Source organism: Dendropsophus ebraccatus, chromosome 6 (genome assembly GCF_027789765.1).
Source record: "Dendropsophus ebraccatus isolate aDenEbr1 chromosome 6, aDenEbr1.pat, whole genome shotgun sequence".
NCBI lineage: Eukaryota > Metazoa > Chordata > Amphibia > Anura > Hylidae > Dendropsophus > Dendropsophus ebraccatus.
In genome coordinates, this window is record NC_091459.1 from 21072629 (window position 1) to 21094624 (window position 21996).

General features: G+C 43.7%; 1 protein-coding gene across 1 annotated transcript in view; it reads left to right on the plus strand.

The window, feature by feature from the left end:
* LOC138795180 (CD109 antigen-like) overlaps positions 1-21996 on the plus strand; it is a 70208-nt gene that overhangs the window by 13870 nt on the left and 34342 nt on the right. Inside the window, exons 12-20 of the mRNA XM_069974173.1 lie at positions 723-917; positions 6122-6217; positions 9893-9955; positions 14544-14729; positions 15011-15163; positions 17028-17057; positions 19386-19431; positions 20795-20885; positions 21012-21129. Coding sequence (XP_069830274.1) covers positions 723-917; positions 6122-6217; positions 9893-9955; positions 14544-14729; positions 15011-15163; positions 17028-17057; positions 19386-19431; positions 20795-20885; positions 21012-21129 — 978 coding nt within the window. The remainder of the gene's footprint in view (positions 1-722; positions 918-6121; positions 6218-9892; positions 9956-14543; positions 14730-15010; positions 15164-17027; positions 17058-19385; positions 19432-20794; positions 20886-21011; positions 21130-21996) is intronic.

Below are 21996 nucleotides of genomic sequence, written 5' to 3' on the forward strand. Positions count from 1 at the left end.
CAAAAACAATGGCAGATGAACCATAGAGGTGGACTAGGCCATTGCTATGGGGTCCTGGGTGATTATGGGCCCACTACTAAAATGCTTTGATTCACATAAATTCATCAAACCATTAAATTTACTGAAGGTAACCATAATATAAAATTATTTTCCAGTAGTAGAAGGGCCAAAAAAAAAGAAAAAGCAAAACCCTTTATTTGCCATAAGTTATGAGATAACAGCATTTATTGTGCAATTGACGCTGCATCGCCATACATAATTGTTAGCAATGTCTGTGCAGCCCCTGCTTTATTTAGAAAATAATAAAGTATATACTTACCTGTCCAGGCTCCCCCAGTATCGTCCAGCCTTTTCACTGCCGCTGAAACTTCTGAAGCCATTTCTGAAGCTAATCACTGACTGAGATAGGGCAGCACCGTGGCTAGTAATTGGTTGAGCTGTTTGTCACTTTAGAGATGAACTCAGAAGCTTCAGCGATGACTGTGGTGAGCAGCCAACACAGGGAAAAGACAGGACACCAGGGAGCCTGGACAGGTAAGTATAATCTTTATTATTTTCTTTATACTGTCATCAGCCATTGGCCACGCATAACTATTACATGTAGTGATGTGAGGCCAGCGTCCTATGATTTTTAAAATGTTGAACGACCACGATCAGCCGATGATTGGTTCTTCAATCGTTGTCCTGATCTTTGTCTTAATTACTTTTGTTTTTGTTTTTAGGTTCTGATACAAAGGATTGACAATAAAAACTTAACTAAGGAGGAAAGAAGTAAAATAGTTTCTGTCAAAATAACACCAGAACTTATTGGTGGTATACATGGCAATGAAACACTGCAAAACTACACAATTCCAGAATCTGCTATCATTGATGTGGTATTTCCTGTTTCTCAGTCACCTCAATACATAATTGTTTGGGTAAGTAGAAACAGAACAATTTCTTATAGAACTTTATGGGGTTGTATGAAATAATAATAAAAAAAATCACTTGGCTACTTCCTCCAAGAGACAACCACTCTGTTCCCGATCACCCGTGGTTGGCAGGTGAGTGGCCAATGGCCACGCACCGACCACTCACAGACGAATTGGGAATTCTAAAATATTTAACTCTCTTTGCTCATCTCATTCCTGTCAGGAAAGGTGAGCAGAGAGAGTCCCTGTGCACCGTCGTCTGTCTCTGTGCCTACTGTGCCCCCTCAGTGTCCCCCTTGTGCCCTCTGAGCCTCCCATTGTTGGTGGCACAGTGTATGGAGAACTTCCCCCTCTGTGTCTGCCACCTCCCCTGTGCTCATCCCTGATCCCCTGCATCCTCCTCCCACCCCTGTGTCTGCCCTCCCTTCCTCTCTCCCTCCCAGTAGCTGCCTTCTACCCTGTGCACATCCCTGATTCCCTGCCATCCTCCTACCACCCCTGTGCCCATCCCTGATCCCCTGCCATCCTCCTCCCACCCCTGTGTCTGCCCTCTCTAGCTGCCTCCTTCCCTGTGCCCATCTCTGATCCCCTGCCATCCTCCTCCCACCCGTGTCTGCCCTCTCTATCTGCCTCCTCCCCTATGCCCATCCCTAATCCCCTGCCATCCTCTTCCTACCCCTCTGTCTTCCTTCTCTCTTCTCCACCAGTAGCTGCCTTCTCCCCTGTGCCCATCCCTGATCCCCTACCATCCTTCTCCCACCCCTGTGCCTGCCCTCTCCTCCTCTCTCCCTCCCTCCCAGTAACTGCCTCCTTCCCGTGCCCATCCCTGATCCCCTGCCATCCTCCTCCCACCCCTGTGTCTGCCTTCTCCTTCTCCCCCAGTAGCTGCCTCGTCCCCTGTGCCCATCCCTGATCCCCTGCACCCATTCCTGATCCCCTGCCATCCTCCACCTACCCCTGTGTCTGCCCTCTCCTCCTCCCCTCTGCCCATCCTCTGTGCCCATCCCTGTTCCCCTGCCATCCTTCTCTCACCGCTGTGTCTGCCCTCTTATCCTCCCTCAGTAGCTGCCTCCTCAACTGTGCCCATCCCTAATCCGCTGCCATCCTCCTCCCGCCCAGGTCTGCTCTCTCCTCCTCCCTTCTCCCCCAGTATCTACCTCCTCCCCTGTGCCCATCCCTGATCCCCTGCCATTCTCCTTCCACCCCTGTGTCTGCCCTCTGCTCCTCCCACCCCTGTGTCCAAGTCCTCCCCTGTGACCTGTCTGTACCCTGTTCAGCCAGCGGTGCCCAGCGCTGCCTGGCTGATCACTGTGCTGCTCTACCCCTTGTCACCTCTGTGCCTCGTTGGTGGTACAGCTGCAGAGAGATCCAGCATCTGTGCAGCTTTCTGTGTCCCCTTTTCTCCTCTTTCCTTTCTGCCACTTGCCTACTCCTCTCTACCCACTGACTCCCTCCCTGCCCCTTGCCGCCACCTCCTCTCTGCCCACTAATTTCCCTCTCTGGCCCCTACCTACTCATCTCTCCCCTTTGCCTCTTTCTCTCTGCCCCTTGCTGCCACGTCTTCTCTACACACTGATTCCCTCTCTGCCCCTTGCCTCCTCCTCTCTGCCCATTGCCTCCCTCTCTTCCCCCTGCTGCCACCTCTGCCCACTGATTCCCTCTCTGGCCCGTGCCTCCTCATCTCTCCCCCTTGCCTCCTCCTCTCTGCCTGCTGACTCTCACCTACTGTACACATCCCTACACAATAAAATGGCCTGCAGGGTTTTCTCAGCAGAGGAGGCATACATGTTTATTGCCTCTGATTCTGAGACATCCACTGAGGGAGAAGAGGATGATCCCTCGTTCCTTCTTCCTTTCTCTTCCTCCCACTCCTCCTCCTCATCATCTAGTGATGAGCCCCCAGGACTAGGCCCCAGGAAACCCCACAAGGCCCCTCAACTGACCCCACCTGGACCCCAGTCCTTGACACCCACGAGCCACAGATTCCGGAGTTTTTTGGTCGCTCTGGAATCCAAATTGACCCTACCGGCCTCAGTGAATTAGATTTTTTAAGGCCTTTGTCAATTTGATGGTGACGCAAACAAACATCTTTGCCGAACAATATTTGGTCCAACATCCCAAGTGCTCTTTTACTAGATCCCAGAGATGGCCCCCCGTCAATGCAGCCAAGATGACCCCATTTTGGGGTCCCGCGCTACATATGGGTCTAGTATTGGGTCGCTCATCTAATTTTTTTTTCTATAGGAGACATACACTGCATAATTAGTGGAGGGCAGACTTTCCATTTCGGCATCACGGACCGATGTGGAAAGTCATACTGGCCTGACAGTTGAGCAGTGTGAAATTTGGTATTTCTACTTTTCACCCACATTCAGTCCAGGAAAATAAATTTTAGAAATGCTCATGCACCCTACACCCCTAAATATATTTTTGGGTAGTATAGTTTTTGGGCGTTCTCGACAATGTCAGCAACTGTCGCCAATGGCATGTCCTAATGTAGACCTCAAATGCACATGGCGCTCACTTTGGCTTCTGAGCGCCATTGTATTTTCAGGCTTATGATTATGGCCGCATTTGATTTTTTTTTCTAAAAGGGACATACGCAAAATAATTACGGTATGTTCACACTGAGCAAAATCGGCGGAATTCCATTATTTTTTCTTTTAATCCCTTGTGAATATGAAAAATTGTAAGTTGCACCAATTTTTTTTGTGGAGAAAATTACAATTTTTCATTTTCACAGCACATTGTTTCACATTTGTGTCTGTCACTAGTGGGGTCCATATGTTTGCTACACCTCTTGTTACAATCTTTAAGGAGTGTAGTTTCCTAAATGGTGTCCATTTAGGGGTGTTTGTTATGTTTTGGCACCCAAGAGCCTCTGCCAACCTTAAGTGGTACTTTGAAAATTGGCCAATTGTAATAGAGGCTTCAAAATTCACTAGGCGCTCCTTTATATCTGAGGCTTGTGGTTGAGTGAAACACATGGCCACATATGTTTCTCACACAACTTAGCTTTTATTTCTGTGACTTACCTAAAGGGTTAAAACTTTCTGGAATTGATTTTGAACAGTTTGGGGGGGTGCAGCTTCTGAAATGGGGTGCTTTGTGGGCCTTTATAACATACAGTCCCCTCAAATACACTTCAAATGTGAACCGGTCCCTTGAAAAATCTGAAATTCTTGTGAATTTCTATTGTCATAAAAAATTGAAGGCAAGTTAAAAAAATGCTGCCAACCTATTCAATATCTAATTTATGTGGCAAAACCATTTTCCTTACAAGCAGAAAATTTCAAAGTTAAAAAATGCATTTTTTTCTAAATTTTTCACATTATTTAGTTTTTTTTTTTATAAAGAAAGGGTGGGTTCACACTACAGAATTCTCGCGGATAAACTCTGAGGAATTCCGTCGGCTGTCCGCGCGCGCGACACCACTCTATGGGCCGGTGTATTCCGCTATCCGTTGAAAGAAGTGACATGTCTATGTCTATGGAGCCAGCGGAAAGGTGCGCGGCCGTGCGCGCGGACAGCCAACGGAATTCCGCGGAGTTTATCCACGAGAATTCCGTATTGTGAACCCACCCATAGGCTGTAAGTATCGACTCAATTTGACCAGAAATATATAAAGTATAACATGTCAAGAGAAAACAATCTCAGAATCAGCAGGATAGGTAATAGCATCCCGAAGTTATTAATGAATAAAGTGACACAGGTCATATTCCTGAAATTTGCTCAGGTCCTTAAGGCCATTTTGGGCTCTGTCCTTAAGGGGTTAAAGCGAATGTACCTGATGGTACATTCGCTTTAACACTGCTGCAATACCTAGAAAATTGCTAAGACTCCCCTACTTGGTTACTAAAAGGATGCCTTTATGGGAGAGAGGACCGGCAATATAACTTGTGGAAGGAAAAAGAGATCAATACAGCTGCGCACTTGATGAATGTAACAGAAAAAAGGTGGATGACCTTTTTAGAACTCCGTACGACCTATGAGGTACCCCCCTCTCATTTTCTAAAAATTATTAAGGTGTTATCTTTCTGTAAAAGCAGACTGGAAGATGTATGTGTCTAAGGAGGCTGTTAATAATACCTTTGATGATATATTGGGTTCGGAACCCCGACTAGTTTCTCTGTCTGGTTTATACAGAATTTTCCGCATTGATTTCCTTACGGTGTCATCATCTCGTCTTTTTGCTAAGTGGGAGGACATTACCAATGACACTAACATTGGTGACAAGATTCGTGCCGAGTTGGTGAAAGTGAAACAATGTGTTGTGAATGAACGATGGAGAGAGACGTATTTCCGTAAAATCCACAGTGCGATATACGGATTTAACCTCCCTGCATCGCCAAATTTCCCGGACCGCATAACTGCATGCCTCAAGTGTAAAGAGGTAGCCACTGACCTGTGGCACGGACTGTGGACGTGTCCTAAATTGGAGCAGTTCTGGGGCGAGATCTTAGAGTATATAAATAAATACTGGAAAATTAAACTGAGGTCCACCCCCACAGGTTACTATCTTTCATTCTATTCTCCAGAGGAGGGAGTCTGTACCCCTGTGAGACGTGGGGTACAGCCTCCCTCATATTGGCCCCCAGTAACTCAGTGATATGTGATACCAGTTCTCTCACAAGTTGGATACATTCCAGTTTCTTGCCTTTGCCTTAGGCTCCAATGGGAGCAGACTGCTTCTGTGTTTGTTCATTTTTCTTTTTTGGAAAATTTCCATATATACAAATCGTGTCTGTATTTTCGCATGGATTCTTGCGTCGTGCTATTATTCTTTTGTACTGGACTGTCTTTGTACAATGTTTTTGAAAAATGTTTTTGAAAAATCTTTAATAAACAGAAGTTTATAAAAAAAACACTGCTGCAATAACAAAGCATATGGAGACAGATGGTGCTATTTTTGAATTGAAGCAGAGGAAATGGGACTCTGATCTGTATAGCGCTGTGCAGCAGCGATTGATCAGAGCAGAGGATTGGGAACTGCAGGGCTGTCTAACGTTGGTGGCAGCAGAAAAGGCCTTGTCAACCCTTTCTGCTGCCAGTCAACAGAGTTGTATATGTGAATAAAAAAACTACACTTATTATAATGAAGTTTTGTTGCAAAGCTCTGTAACTTTATTAAAGCAACTTTTTTCTCGATCTCCGGAGTACTCCTTTAATATAAAAAAATATTAACGTGTAATACTTTTGACACACTTTAGGTTGATTATGAGAACGCCACAATGTTTTTCTTCTTTGATAAGTCATATGGGAGAAATCCTTCAATTCAGCTTCAAATAGCAGAAACCGATGTAAAGGTAATTTAAGGAATGTCTACTTCTTAGTTGTATACCTTTTCCCCTCTTACTGATTTGTCTTAAAAAAGTTGATTGCCCTAAAGGTTTATGTAATATGTGAAAACTGCATTAAATATACTAACCACTCTAGTTATAAATAAAATTAAAAAAATGTATTTAAATGCTTTAAAAAAGGTACCCTGGTGAAAAAAATATGACATTGGCTATATAGCATGGATCTACCACGCCTCCCCCTGCCTTGCCAGGCCACCCCCCTAACCCATGAGGCGAGCTGGGGTTATGGCTGGTTTACGTCTTAGAAATAAGATAAGAATCTGTGCACACCAGGGGTTCAATGATGATAAATCTCACCCCTTGTGTTTTCTGATTGATACTGTTTAATTTGTTTGACCTCCATGTGTCTTGTCTATGTCTTGTCCTTTCTGTGTTAGGCTATGTTCCCAACATCTTTTTTGGGCGAAAAGACGGCCTTTGTTTCATAGTGACGGCCGTTACTGATCGTGATCATTATTTACGTCTCCATTATAAAATAATGGTCATTATTTTAAAAACAAGGGCTGTTATTTTACCTAAAAAGAACATAGCCTAATATTGGTTTTATCGATATTACCAGTGCTTTGCTGCTGTGCTTTGTCAGTCTGGCTCATGTGGGTTTTAGTATTTTATATTGGAATTTTCTCTGGTGTATTGTAGAGCTTGACCTATTATTTTTTTTGGTCCTGCTGTTAAATAATTACTTTAGTCCAGTGCTTCTCAAACTTTTTCTTTTGGAGCCTAACCCAACAGACCAAGGCAATGCCTGGGCCTCCCCAGACTGACCAAGAGGGCGCCTGGGCCTCACTATCTGTGGTCAAAGTCCATTCAAAAGGTGAAAATAATGCTAGGGCCGCCTTTCACCTGGCTCCCCAGCTGGGCCTCACCAACAACTAGCGGGAACCTCACAATTTAAGAAGCACTGCTTTAGTCTATGTTGTCCAGTTATGTATTTGTTGTCTAAACATTATTTTGGCCAGATTACCACTCCCATCAGCCAGTGACGTGACATCTAATGATGAGTTGCCATTAGCTTTTGCTTCTGACATTTCATATCAACTTATCAGAATTTATGTTGCTGATTGGTCCTACTATTCTGCCCCACCTTAAATCCTGGGGGTATCTGAGTACTGTATTTTATTGTTCAAGAAGGGTGACTACTTAAAGCAAATGTACCATTAAGTACAAAACCTGGGATGCCGCAACGGCACTGGGGGCGGGCCCGCCACCCGCCATTGTGACGACCTCCCCTTCCCTCTGTGACGTGGCTCCATTGTTTGTCATACTGAGGGCCGGGCTGGTGCTTGGAAATAGATTTGCACCGTGAGCGCAAACCAGGCCGCGGTTCATAAAAAAGGACCACTGGCATTCCGGTGCCGGCTCTGTTCTGTTTAAGTGAAAAACACAAAGCGATGTACCTAGGGGTACATTTGCTTTAAAGTAAGGTCTAGTGACCCACCAGCTTCCTATCTGTATTGGACCTTTAATAATGTTAGCTGCCATAGCAGGGGCGTAACTAGGATTCATGGGGTCCCATAGCAAAAAGCTGTATGGGGTCCTCCACTTGCTTACCTGTCCCGGCAATATGTGCGGTCCCCCCTTTGGCAGCTCTGAGACACTGTGCCCTAGGGTGGGGTGGTTGAGGAGTAGGTGGTTGCTAAGGGCCCTATTCCACAGTAACGATAATCGGCCGGATCGGCCCCATTTGGCCCGATTCGGCCGATAATCGTTCGGTGAAATAAAGAGAACGATCAGCCGATGATCAGACCTAAAATCATCGTTCCCCCACCGCGCATCGCTACGGTTGAACAGCGGTGCGCGGTGGGCGACCGACGATTTGACAGCAGCAGCAGCAGTAATACATTACCTTTCCAGGCTTCTCTGCGCTGTCTTCATCCCAGGGTCCCGCGCGCTTTATCTTCAGAATTGCCGGTCAGCTGACGGAGCGCTCAGCCAATCACAGGCCGGGCCGCCGCGGCCTGTGATTGGCTGAGTGTGGCCTGTCAGCTGACCGGCTATTCAGAAGATAGAGCGCGCAGGACCCGGGGATGAAGACAGCGCGAGAAGCCTGGACAGGTAATGTATTACTGCTGCTGCAAGGGCTCCAAGGACATCGGTAACGACGTCCTTGCAGACCTCGCTCAACGATCATCGGGCCGTGGAATAGGCCCAGTAAACGAGCGGCGATCTAGCAGATCGCCGCTCGTTTACATCGTTGATCGGGTCCTCCTCGGCCCGTGGAATAGGACCCTAAGAGTTTATGGGCCCCTCTGCAGGTGTGGGGACTGCTTTGAGTCCTGGGGGGGTTGACACTGCAGGACGCTCATTATACCGACTACTAAACAAGATGCTTGGAAAGCTGAGTGACCTATTATACTGACTACTATACAAGATGCTGGGATAGCTGAGTGACCCCATTATACTGACTACTATACAAGATGCTGGGAAAGCTGAGTGACCCCATTATACAGGATGCTAGGGAAGCTGTGTGACCACATTATACAGGATGCTAGAAAAGCTGAGTGACGTGACCCCATTATACTTAACCTCCTTCCTGTTGTCCATGCCTTCTCTCCTCCTCTGGCCCAGTGGGATTAGTTAAAGGAGAAGTCCGGCGAAAATTTTTATAGTAGTAGTAATTTTTGTAGTATAGTATTGCCCCCTAAAAGTTATACAAATCATCAATATACACTTATTACAGGAAATGCTTATAAAGTGTTTTTTTTCCCTGCACTTACTACTGCATCAAGGCTTCACTTCCTGGATAAAATGGTGATGTCACTTCCTGGATAACATGGTGATATCACGACCCGTCTTCCAGAGCTGTGCGGGCTGTGGCTGCTGGAGAGGATGATGGCAGGGGGACACTGAGGGACAAAGGGCACTGGAGGGACACTGAGCATCCCCCTGCCATCATCCTCTCCAGCAGCCACAGGCCGCACAGCTCTGGGAGTCAGGTCGTGACATCACCATTTTATCCAGGAAGTGACATCACCATGTTATCCAGGAAGTGACATCACCATTTTATCCAGGAAGTGACATCACCATGTTATCCAGGAAGTGACATCACCAGGTTATCCAGGAAGTGAAGCCTTGATTTAGTAGTAAGTGCAAGGTAAAAAGCTCTTTGTAAGCATTTCCCGTATTAAGTGTATATTGGTGATTTGTATAAATTCAATATTCAATAAATACAATACTTTAATAAAATTTTTCACCGGACTTCTTTAATAACCCACCCACGGTGGGCACCCGGTGGCGGGGCTTGCCATAATGGGGCGGGGCTTACCGGGGTATACACTGGACTGTTGCCAACTATGGAGAGGGGACATCCCTGCCAGCGGCTGTCAGACATTGTGTCTGGGGGAGGTGCGGTGCCTTGATAAGAGATTGCTACTGCTCCCTTCAGGCAGCTGGCTGACTCGAACAGTACTGTCAGTGCTGTAGCACCATGGAGACAGGGAAGACAGGCCACGCCTTGCCAGGGGGGGGGGGGCCTGGCCCCCCTGCATCCAGGGCCCAATGGCAACTGCCTTCCCTGCCTCCATGGTAGCTACGCCACTGTGCCAGAGTTGAATGGAGGCTGAATGGCATACTGTATTATCTATGCTTCTATGATTTAACATTTCTATTTTTGCTATGCAGGTTGGAACACCATTTAATTTAGAAATTAAAACCTTACCAGTGGTACAAGATATTTATTATGTGGTATGTATTATTCAAGGTGTCTGAAATTTTCATGTTCTTGACCCTTAGGTCCCACACTGTAAAATAAATGCAAAATACTGCTGTGATTTTAAGGTAAAAAATACAGCTGTATTTTTAATGTAATAATGCGCTCCATCAAAGACTATGGGAAATTGACTGGCAGTGCACACACTTTTATTATTATTTTATTATATAAAATAACAGCTGTAATTGATTACGTAATTGAACATGCTCATTATTTAAGACCTGCTTATGCAAAATACAGCAATTTTTTTTACCCATTTATGCAGTCATTTATTTTCACTCGCTTGATGAGGAAATAAACAGAAGTGCAAAAACAAAAATTGTCCTCATCCTTAGGAAGTTAGAGACTTGGGCTAAAGAGACCAGTTTGTAGGAGAGGAGGATCTGATCTCTGGTGGTGGCCTATCTTCCCAAGAACAAAAGGGTCAGACAAGTTGACCAACTCCTTTTTGATCTGCTGCAATGAGACAGCTTTAAAGAGACTCTGTCAGTAGGTTTACAGTGTCCTGCCTCAGGGTAGCATAAACTAGTGACAGAGAAGCTGAACAGAATGCTGTATCACCTGAAAAACATGGACAATAAGTAGTCCTCTCCATTATGTGTGTGAGCCCAGTAGCCCTGGATATTCATGAGAAACAGAAAACTCCACCCACCAGCTGCTGATTGGCAGTTATCTATTCATGCTGTGTATAGTCAGTCAACTGTCAAACAGCAGCTGGAGGGCAGGGGGAGGGGTGTGGCAAGAATTCTATTTTCCTGCATATTAGGAGAACAGCTGAACAAAATGAGATAAGTAATACACCAATCTGTTTATAATTTCTGTCACTAGTTTATGCTGCCCTCATTAAAGGTAGCATAGTGACAGATTCCCTTTAAGGCCATAAACACATTAGATCAGCCAATTCTGCCCACGTCCGTGTCATAATAGGAGTCTATGGGAGGCTCGCGCACCTCCTCTCTCTGCGTCTCTCCGCGCTGAAGAATGGACATGTCCATTCTTCAGGGAGGAGAGAGGAGGCGCTTACTCCTCCCCAGGGCCGGTTTTAGACTAGATGTGGCCCTGGGCAAACTTAAAGGTGGGGCCCCAAATGCTGAAATATTTTAGCAACAATTTAAGGTCCCCATACATTTTACTCTTTTGTTGGTGGTACCTGTTGCTCCTGGTGGGTTCGGCCATCAGTGTAAGGTGTATGGGGCTCTCAGTCCTCTGACAGATGATATCAGTGGACATAGGGGATCGAGCTTGATGGAAAATCAATGCCCAACCTCTTTGTTCTAAGAGAGATAAGCCGCCATCAGATCTGTATGGCTATGGCTTTACCCTCTCATAGAAAACACAGGAAAACTCAGATGTGCCAAATTTCTGTGTATGGGGAGGACGGGACCAGATGGGAGAGATAATTGTCAGCTGAAGGATTGTTCAGCCAGCAGTTATTGGAAGCATACGGCCACTTTTAAGGCCGTATTACACGACCTGATATTCTGCAGAAGTGAGCGCCAATCTGGTAGAATGGAGCTCGCTTAGAGAGCCTACTACAGCAAAAGCTATGGAGGAGATTTATCAAACTGGTGTAAAGAAGAATTGGCTCAGTTGCCCCTAGCAACCAATCAGATTCCACCATCTTAGAATGTGAGTAATGAATGGTGGAATCTGATTGGTTGCTAGGGGCAACTGAGCCAGTTTCACTTTACACCATGTTTGATAAATCTCCCCCTATGTGTATATATACAGTATATCATTAGTGATGTGTGTGCAATCCTTGCTGTATATAGTAAACAATAAAGATATATATACTACCTGATCACGTTCCCCGGTGTCCTCAGGCCATGTCTGTGATATATACTACCTGATCATGTTCCCCGGTGTCCTCAGGCCTTGTCTGTGATATATACTACCTGATCATGTTCCCCAGTGTCCTCACAGAGCGATAGCGTCCTGATTCGGACAATTTTCGCTCCATGTATTAGGGCCAATACTCAGTTCAGAAGTTTACATGCCGGGACTGCCGCTACATGTCAGGACTACCGCTACATGCCGGGACCGCCGCTACATTTTGGGACTGCTCCTACATGTCGGGACCGCCGCTACATGTCGAGACCGCCGCTACATGTCAGGACCGCCCCTACATGTCGGGACCGCCCCTACATGTCGGGACCGCCCCTACATGTCGGGACTGCCTCTACATGTCAGGACCGCCGCTACATTCTGGGACTGCCACTACATGCCAGGACTGCCGCTAAATGCCAGGAATGCTGCTAAATGCCAGGACTGCCCCTACATGCCAGGACTGCCGCTAAATGTCAGGACTGCCGCTAGTGGTGTAAATACAAGAACTATTTATATGAATTGCTTTAAAAAAACAAATTAAAAAAATCACTATAATCAGGACCAAATATTACCTCCATACCGTTATTGAAGAAAACACACTATATATAGGCCAATATTACTACCATAAAATTGACCGCCCCATAATGACTCTATATACACTATATACAGACCAATATTACCGCCATAGAGTGACCACCGCATAATGACTCTATATACACTATATACAGACCAATATTACCGCTATAGACTGACCACTGTATAATAAATGACTGTATATACACTGTATACAGACCAATATTATGTGGCTGTCACCCTATGGCTGTACTATTGGTCTGTATATAGTGTATATATAGAGTCATTATGTGGCAGTCAATCTATGGCAGTAATGACTCTATATATACGCTATATACAGACCAATATTACTGCCATAGACTGACCCCTGTATAATGACTCTATATACAGACCAATATTACTGTCATAGACTGACCCCTGTATAATGACTCTATATACACTGTATGCAGACCAATATTATGTGGCGATAACTCTATGGCTGTACTGTATATACTGTACTGTGGCTGTACTGTATATAGTGTCATTATGTGGTAGTCAATCTATGGCAATAATGACTCTATATATACGCTATATACAGACCAATATTAATGCCAAAGAGTGACCACTGCATAATGACACTATATACAGACCAATATTACCACCATAGAGTGACCACTGCATAATGACTCTATATACAGACCAAAATTACTGCCATAGACTGACCCCTGTATAATGACTCTATATACACACTATATACAGACCAATATTATGTGGGCGATCACTCTATGGTTGTACTATTGGTCTGTATATAGTGTGTATATAGAGTCATTATGTGGTGGTCACTCTATGGCTGTACTATTGGTCTGTATATAGTGTGTATATAGAGTCATTATGTGGTGGTCACTGTATGGCGGTAATATTGGTCTGTATATAGTGTCATTATGTGGTAGTCAATCTATGGCAGTAATGAGTGTATATATATACGCTATATACAGACCAATATTAATGCCAAAGAGTGACCACTGCATAATGACACTATACAGACCAATATTACCGCCATAGACTGACCGCCACATAATGACTCTATATACACTATATACAGACCAATATTACCCCCATACAGTGACCACCACCTAAAGACTAAATACCACCTTATTTTTTTCTCAATAAAATACACCGTATTGCCTTAGTGATGTCATCATACACTATACATAGGAGCTGCAGCAATTACATAGGACTGATGAGGCCGGAGAATGGCTGCAGCTCCTATATACAGTCTATTCACCTCAACACTTGGAGTCAGCAGTGCTAATACACACACACCATTATATATATATATATATATATATATATATATATATATATATATATATACACACACACACTCACACACCCATGAAAACACATTATACAGATACAAACCATCCAGTCCACACACTATACACAGGACATGTAACACACACTGCATTCATGCATTATACACCTACATTCATACACATTACACACTACATATACAGTATACTTACCCCCTCTAGCATGCTGGTTGTAGTGGTGAATCCCCCTCATGTTCCTTGCAGCAGCAGCAGCAGGCTGTCATCCTCACCCGGCAGCCCTCTCCTCCATCGTCCCGACAGCTCCACACCAGAGCAGGAAGTCACGTGCAGTGAGAGGAGCTGGAGGGAGGGGGAGCAGACACCGAGCCCAGCGTCCTGCAGCCTCTGCGTGACCCCTGATAGCAGCAGCCAGGGATCACTGCCAGATGCTGCAGGACCCTGTCTGTGCTCTCCTCTCCACTGGAACTGCGGTAGGGGGCCCCTGGGGGATAGGGGCCCTGGGCATTTGCCCTGCTTGCCCCCCCCTAACGCCGGCCCTGCTCCTCCCATAGACTCCCATAATGACACGAAGGCTGGCAGGATTCCGTAGCGGAGAATAATGCTGCGGAATTCTGCCAGTTTTACTCCATGTGAACAGAGCCCAATCTTGGACTGTGATTATGAAGTTATTTATTATTTTCCTATCTGATCCTTAGACTAATAACACTAAGGAAATGAATATTGACAGATACAGACAGTGGTGTCCCAATCTGGAGCTCTCAGCTTTAAATACCTTCTCAGCATATAGTAAAACATTTTATTTACACACATCATTCAGCATGTATTTCTCTTTTTTGTGTTTCATCACTAGGTTATAGCTAATAGGAAGATTGTATCTGCAGGAAAAAACAAAACAACATTTAGTCTCATTCCTGACTCTTCCTGGACTCCCGCTGCTCAGATAATGGTCTATTCCCTAAATATTAACAGTACTCTTGGTAATATTATGCAAGATATCTCTCAAGTGTTTCCTGTCAAAACCGCATACGGCAACGAGGTGGTAAAAAAATTTTTTTTTCAGTTGTTTAATTATTATTTAAAGGGGTTATCCAGGATAAGAAAAAACACAGCTACTTTTTTGCCAAAACAGCGCCACCCCTGTTCTCAGGTTGTGTGTGGTATTACAGTTCAGCTCTATTCACTTCAATGTAACCGAGCTGCAAAACCTGCACCCAAACTGAGGACAGGAGAGGTTCTGTTTTAGGAAGAAAGAAATCATGTTTTTTCTAATTCTTTTGAAGGAAGTCATTGTGAATAATGTACTTTTTGTTTATTTAGGTGACTTTATCATGGAGTAAAAATAGGGTGGAACCATCAGAAAACGTGTCCCTATCGATCAGTGTAAAAGAATCCCGGTCTTTGGTGGGTTTGCAAGTAGTTGATATAAGTTCTATGCTACTTGGAGATAGAAATGACATAAATATGTGCAAAGTAAGTATCTATAGCATAAACTAACATGACTTTTCTAAGCTAGTTGTAAAACTTTAACTATGCTCATATTCACTTGTAAGGGTTACTGTGTGCTCTACCAATATTTTCCTTACAATTAGCTTGGGTAACAACCTTCTAGCATAAGAAAATTATTTTATTTACATCTATAACTCTGTTGGACTGGACTCGGCATTTAAATTCCAATAAAAAAAGTTGGTATTTTTCCCTCATAGATTTCTATAGTGAAGTAAAAACGGCAGAAATAAACAGCACAGTTATTGTCCTTAGTGTGGGTGAGGTTTGGCAACTTGATGCAAAAATTAGAGTTTACCTACAGAGTGCTGCTTTACTTTCAGAATATCATGTATCTATTTATCTATCTATCTATCTATCTATCTATCTATCTATCTATCTATCTATCTATCCATCTCCTATCTATCTCCTATCTATCTATCTATCTATCTGTCTAATATGTATGGTGCAGTTTGATTATCATGCTGTTGCAGATGCATTGGATCTATTGCCTCCTTCTCTGCATTAAAATAGTAGCTAGGCCCACCTCTGCAATTACCTATAGTAGTTTAGCCCCTTTTTGCCCCTTTTGTGTCCCTATTAGCATAGGCCCCATCTGTGCCCCCATATAGTAGTTAGGTGCCATGGATGCCTCCATATAGCCCCCCTCTAGTCTTTCATATAGTAGTAAGTCCCACCTCTGTAACCCAATATAAAAGTTAGGCCCACCTTTGTGCTCACCTATATAAGTTTGACCCGCTCTTTTCCCCCATGTAGTATGAACCTTCTTTTGTGATCCCATATTGTATAGGGTCCCTGTGTGACCTCACATAGGATTAGGCATCTTTGAGTCCTCATATAGTATAGGTCTGTTCTGTGCACCTCAATATAGTATTAGGTCCCCTCTGTGAAGCCCATATATAGTATTAGGCCCCTCTCTGCACCTGTATAGTAGAAGCCCCCTTAGTAAAGCCCCATATAGTAAATTCCCCCTCTGTGCCCCGTATAGTAGAGGCACCTTCTGTACACCCCCTATATAGTGTAGGTCCTCTTTGTGTTTCTGTATAGTAAAGGCCCCCTCTGTAAAGCCCTCATATAGTATAGGCCCCCTCTGTGCCCCTGTATAGTATAGGTAGGCTCTGTATAGCTAGACCCCTCTGTACAGCCTGCATATAGTATAGGCCCCTTTCAGCCCCTGTAAAGTATAAATCCCCTTTGTTCCCCAGTATAATATAGCCCTCATGGTGAGAGTAAAAAAAAGGAAGCATGAAAACAGAGGCTGCCTTCACCAGATGTTCCTGGGTATCTGGTCCACTACAGTGTTTCCTTTGGCTGTGTGTTTTAAAGTCCTTAAAAAGTCACACTTACCTTGTAATGTGGGACATGAATCAAAGATCCTTGAGTGGGCCCCCTTCTTCTGTGGGCCCAGTCACCATAAAGCATGGATGGGTGGCACAATAGTAGCAGTGGGGCAAAATAGACTGATAATTAGGTTGTTGAATCACAAATCCATTTATGCGACAAACTGAATCTTTGCTCTGGTAAATGGAAGCCCTGCTTCGTGCCGTGAAAAATAAAGCCACTTGCTTTAACGTTCTTATATATATTTGTACGTGTGGTATTTTTGTCAAACGTTTCAGAACAATATATAGCCGTAGCTCAGTTATTTCTGCCATTTTTACATACTGAATTACGGCTACTCACATTTTAAAGCCCTAGATTTTTTTCAGTATGTTTTCCATGACCAGTGTTGACAATGTTTGCCTAATAAAAGCGCAAATTAAACATAAAGAATGTACTTTTTATCAAGAATAAAGAGAGTCTACTAATGAAATGTAACCTTTCTCTCTAGATAACAGATGAAGTGTATGCACAAAATCAGGTATGTTCATCTATATACAAGGGGTGGCAGGTTTTTCCTTTGTGACCTGGTGATGCTAACTTAAATGTTGCCCTCACTGATGAGTGGTCCCTGACTGAGGATAGGGGGCTTTGCCACAAGACCTTCAATGGTTCTCCTGCCCCCGAGGTGACTGCTGTCTTTCCTTCACCCAATAATGACACTGTGGGTCTGTGGAAGGCTACTCTCTACCATAGCCTGCCTCACTTTTTTTTTTAAATAATTAAATACAACAACATGGCATTTCTTGCTGTTTTGAACCAGTAACATTTTCTTATTAAGGGTATGTGCACACTGAGCAGTTCTCGAGGAATTGTAGCTGAAAGATTTCTGCTTGAAATTCCTCACTAAGGGCCAGTTCACACTGAGCAAGATTGTCGAAATTCCGCAGCGGAATTCCGGCGTGCTCAGTGTGCTGCTGTAAGTAAATGGAGAGGGCGCACGCTCGGCCGCTGCCGCCGCTCTCCGCTCGAGGACCTAACATGTTCATTTTTTGAGCGTAGAGGAGAGGAAGCGGACGAGCGCGGGCTCTCCCATTCGCTCAAAGCAGCACACTGAGCGAGTTTCCTCAGTGTGAACTGGCAGAATAGGAGCTGAATTTGAGCGGAATCCGAGTGGAAATCGAACGGAATGCAAGCGGATTTCAAGCAGAATTCAACCCCCTTTGACTTCTATAGGATTCCTAGGGCGGAATTCTGCGCGTATTCCGCGCCTATTTTGCGGCGGAATCCATGCGGAATTCCGCGAGAATTGCTCGGTGTGCACATACCCTTACGCCTTACTACTTTGGGTCTTCATGAACCGTAGAAACCATAAACCAGAAATTAGCCTTTTTTATTACTAAATAAATCAGGAAAACATACATCCCCTCTTTAAAGGAGAGGTCCTACGGAAGGACAAAAACTGCAGGCAGGCTGGTGGGGGCAGGAAAATAATGAAGAATTGAACTCACCAGTTCAATTCTTGCCACCGATGCACCGGTCCCAGGTCCCATTCATATCAGCTGGCTGTCCTCTTCAGCTGAAAACCGGGTATGTCACGTACACGGCTTCACCAACTGAAACGTCCCAGCCCGCTGTGATCGCCTGCTCGGCCAGTCAGTGACTGGGGCGGTGTCCTGCTCCAGTCACTGGTTGGCTGGGCGGGCAATCACTCAGCTAGGCTCATGACGTTGCAAGTATCAGAGCTGCAAGTCACCGGCTGAATGGGACCTGGGATCGGCGCATCGGAGGACGTGTGAGTTCAGTTCTTTATTATTTTCTTGCCCCCAGCAGCCTGCCTGCAGTTTTTATTCCTTCATGGGACTTCTACTTTAAACGCTCCCTTCTCAGGAAAAAATATGGTCAGGTCAAAAAAACATCACCCAAAGACTATGTTCACACAATGTCAAAAATAGAGAAAAGGTGGCCGCTATTGCAATTTAAAATAACGTCCGTTTTTTGCCGCAATTTACCTGACTGCAATGGCAATGCATTGAAGTCAATGGAAAGACGGACGTCCAATACACACAACGTATTGAATAATGGACGTTATTGCCGCGGACATAAAAATAATGTTCATGTTCATTATTTTCACGTCTTTTGCAAACAACGGACGTTTTTAATAGTTGTTCACACACATTTTTTTTTTTGTCACCGTTCTTTCTCCGTTTTTACTATTAAATTTAATGGACTTAAGCCGCACCCAAAGGCCAATTAGTAACCCAAACTAGAATAATGTACAAACACCAGGGAAGGCTAAACAGCTAAATGACGTCCGTTATTTTAGACTCAAAATGACGGACGTCATTTTAAACAAAGCTGAAAAAATGTTGTGTAAACATAGCCAAACAGTGTACATGATTAGTAACTATTGTGTACCTGACATGCGTCAAACTTTGGCACTCAAGAGAACAAAAATGTACTGACTGAGGAATAGTAAATTCCCTCAATGGTCTTTTTAGGTAAGGCCGTGTTCACACTGCGTTTTTGCAATCCGTTTTTTTCATCCGTTTTTTTGCAGAAACGGACACAAAAGTAGTGTCAGCTACGTTTTTGTGTCCGTCAAAAAAAACGGATCCGTTTTGATCCGTTTTTTTTACAATGAAAGTCAATGGAAAAACGGATGCACACAAATGCATCCGTTTTTTTTAAAAACGGATGAAAACGGATTGCCAAAACGCAGTGTGAACCCAGCCTAAGGAGTCAGTGAGCTTTAATGCCTTAGGTAAAAAAAAGCATATTTATTTGCTGAATTTGCTTTTTTTTTTTTTTTATCACAAACAGCATAAATTTGTAACATGAATACTTGTATGTTTTTTATATGTCCTAGATTTCCTTAGTAAGGCTAACTAATGCTATAGTGTATAATTGGAATGGTAAGTTTATTATTATTATTATTATTATTAATAATGATTACCAACCTGTATAAGACACATCATACATATCTATGTATCTTTCTAATTTCAAAATTTATGCGGAAAGATCAAAAGCAATGTCAGAAAATATTAGTTTTAAAAGAGTTACTTCCATGTGGCATTTCCTGGGTCCATGTCACAGTTTGGCGTAGAGATATGGGAATCAGGGAATGTGAGCTGTGACTCTCCAGGCCGACCTCTGGAAAGCACATGGGAAGCATCATGGTGGTGAAAGAGCAGTAGTAGTTGGTTTGATTTGCCGATCACATATCTGTGAATGGCAAAAACATGTGAATCTTTGGTGATAAAATATACAGATTATGGAGCAAATGACGGCTCACACAGCCCCATAGACCAAAAAATAAAAACGTTATAAGGATCTGAATAGAGCAATTTTAAGCACATTTATTCATTTTCAAAAAGTTAAAATTTTTGAAAAGTAGCAAAATAAAATAAAAGATAGTTCAATTGGATATCATTGTAATCATATTGACTTGAGGAATAGAGAAAACACATCAGTTTTACCACTTGGCAAATGGTGTGAAATTTAAAAAATACCTTCTTTTATTTTTCAGTTTCACAATGCAAATATTTTTTTCAAGATCGCAGCATATTTTATAGTTTAATTGTACAAAGCACAATTGGTATAGCAAGAAATAAGACTTCATATGGGTCTTTAGGCAAAAAAAAAAAGTATGGGCTTTTAAATACGTAGGGAAAAAAAGTGTACAAATAAAAATTTATTGGATCATTAACGGGTTAAGCCAGTTTTGATAAATCTGCTAATATTTGGACATATATATTTCCAGCCTGTATTATGTTAGTGGAAACAAACATATAGAGGAACCACTGAGTGTATGTGTCAACTTACTGGCTATGTTCACACAACGTCCAAAAAAGGAAAACAGCGTCCGTTTTTGTGTTTAAAAAGCCGTCCGTTATTGCATCATTTTAAGTGGGTTGACTAAAATGCATTGAAGTCTATGGAGTAACGGACATCTTTTTCACACATTGTATTGAATGTGTCCGCCTCAAAATACAATGTGTGATAAAGACGACCGTTTTTTCCTTAGACTTCAATGCATTTTATTTAAGTCACTTAAAATGATGCAATAACGGACGTCTTTTTAATCACAAAAATCGGACACTTTTTTCCTTTTTTGGACGTTTTGTGAACATAGCCACTTTCTGAATATGAAATATGGATGTCTGATGAGGTCAGGGCTGCGCTCGATGGCCCTAATGTGCCAGGTTGTCACAGAATTTTTTAATTTTTCTTGTGTACTCTTTCCAATGGAATTAACATATATGATTTTATTAAAAGTTTATAAAGCAGCATTTTCAGAAAATATTCCCCAACAAGACAACACACCCATTTTCCCAGAAACTTGGATTTGGCTAGACACCAATATAAGGTATGCTAAATGCTCTTTGTTTATTTACATCCTAGGGCTATGTTCACACTAAGTAAAAAAAGAAACGAAAAAAGACATCTGCTTTTTTTAAAAATAAATGTTAAGTCAAATGCCTATTTTTCGCAGTTCATCTTTAACAACAAAACTTCAACTATCTGCTCCTAACAAAAACACTACCTGGGTGGCCACTGGGTTTGTTATTTCTGAGGCACTTGGACTTGGAGTTATTAATACACCCGTTGAGGTCAGTTTTTTCCCCCCAAGTTATTTTTAACAATACTGCATTGTACTTTCAGTGGTCAAATACCCTTTCCTGTATGATCATTTTTTTCTCACATTATTCAACAGCAATTCTATTATGTGATAATGCTATTATAAATGTTCAGAGGTAGAAGCTGAGTTACAATGCAACCAGCGCCGCCTGTGTGGTAGTGTTTCCGTCTCCCCCGCCTCCTGTTCCGCTCTCTGTCCGCCGCACAGTATTTGTAGTAATTGCGCATACGCCGCCTCCTCACCCCCCCCCCCCCCGGTGTCGCTGCAATGACATAGCCGCCTATCTAGTGTGTCTTCTGAGCGCTGTCCCCACCCCCTGTTCATGACACTCACGGCCATTCCCCGCCTCTCCTGCCTGTCCCCGCCCCCCCCCCGCATACTAGGATGCCACCCGCTGCCGTAATCAGGTGCTCCTCACCGTCGCAGTCACTGCACGTGCGCGGATTCGGAGTGCAACGGCGCATCTGCGACGATGAGGAGCAGCTGATTATGGCAGCGGGTGGCATCCTTGTATGCGGGGGGGCGGGGACAGGCAGGATAGGCGGGGAGCGCTTGCCTAGGGCACGATCGCTCTAGGCCACGCCTCTAAGGCACGGCTCCAGCTACAATAAAGTATGATTTTTGGGCACTAGAAAGCGAAATCAGCGTGGAGAAATACACGTATACCACCAGCAAGGACTTATCATCACCTCCAGGAAGGTATAAGTAGTTGTGGGGGAGCACAAAGTGGGTACAGAGTCGCTTTAAAAAAATGCATTTCTAGGTACCAAAGATATGAAAAGTTACACTGAAAAAACAAAATCCCAAAATGATATGGCAATAATGGGGCTCATCAGGG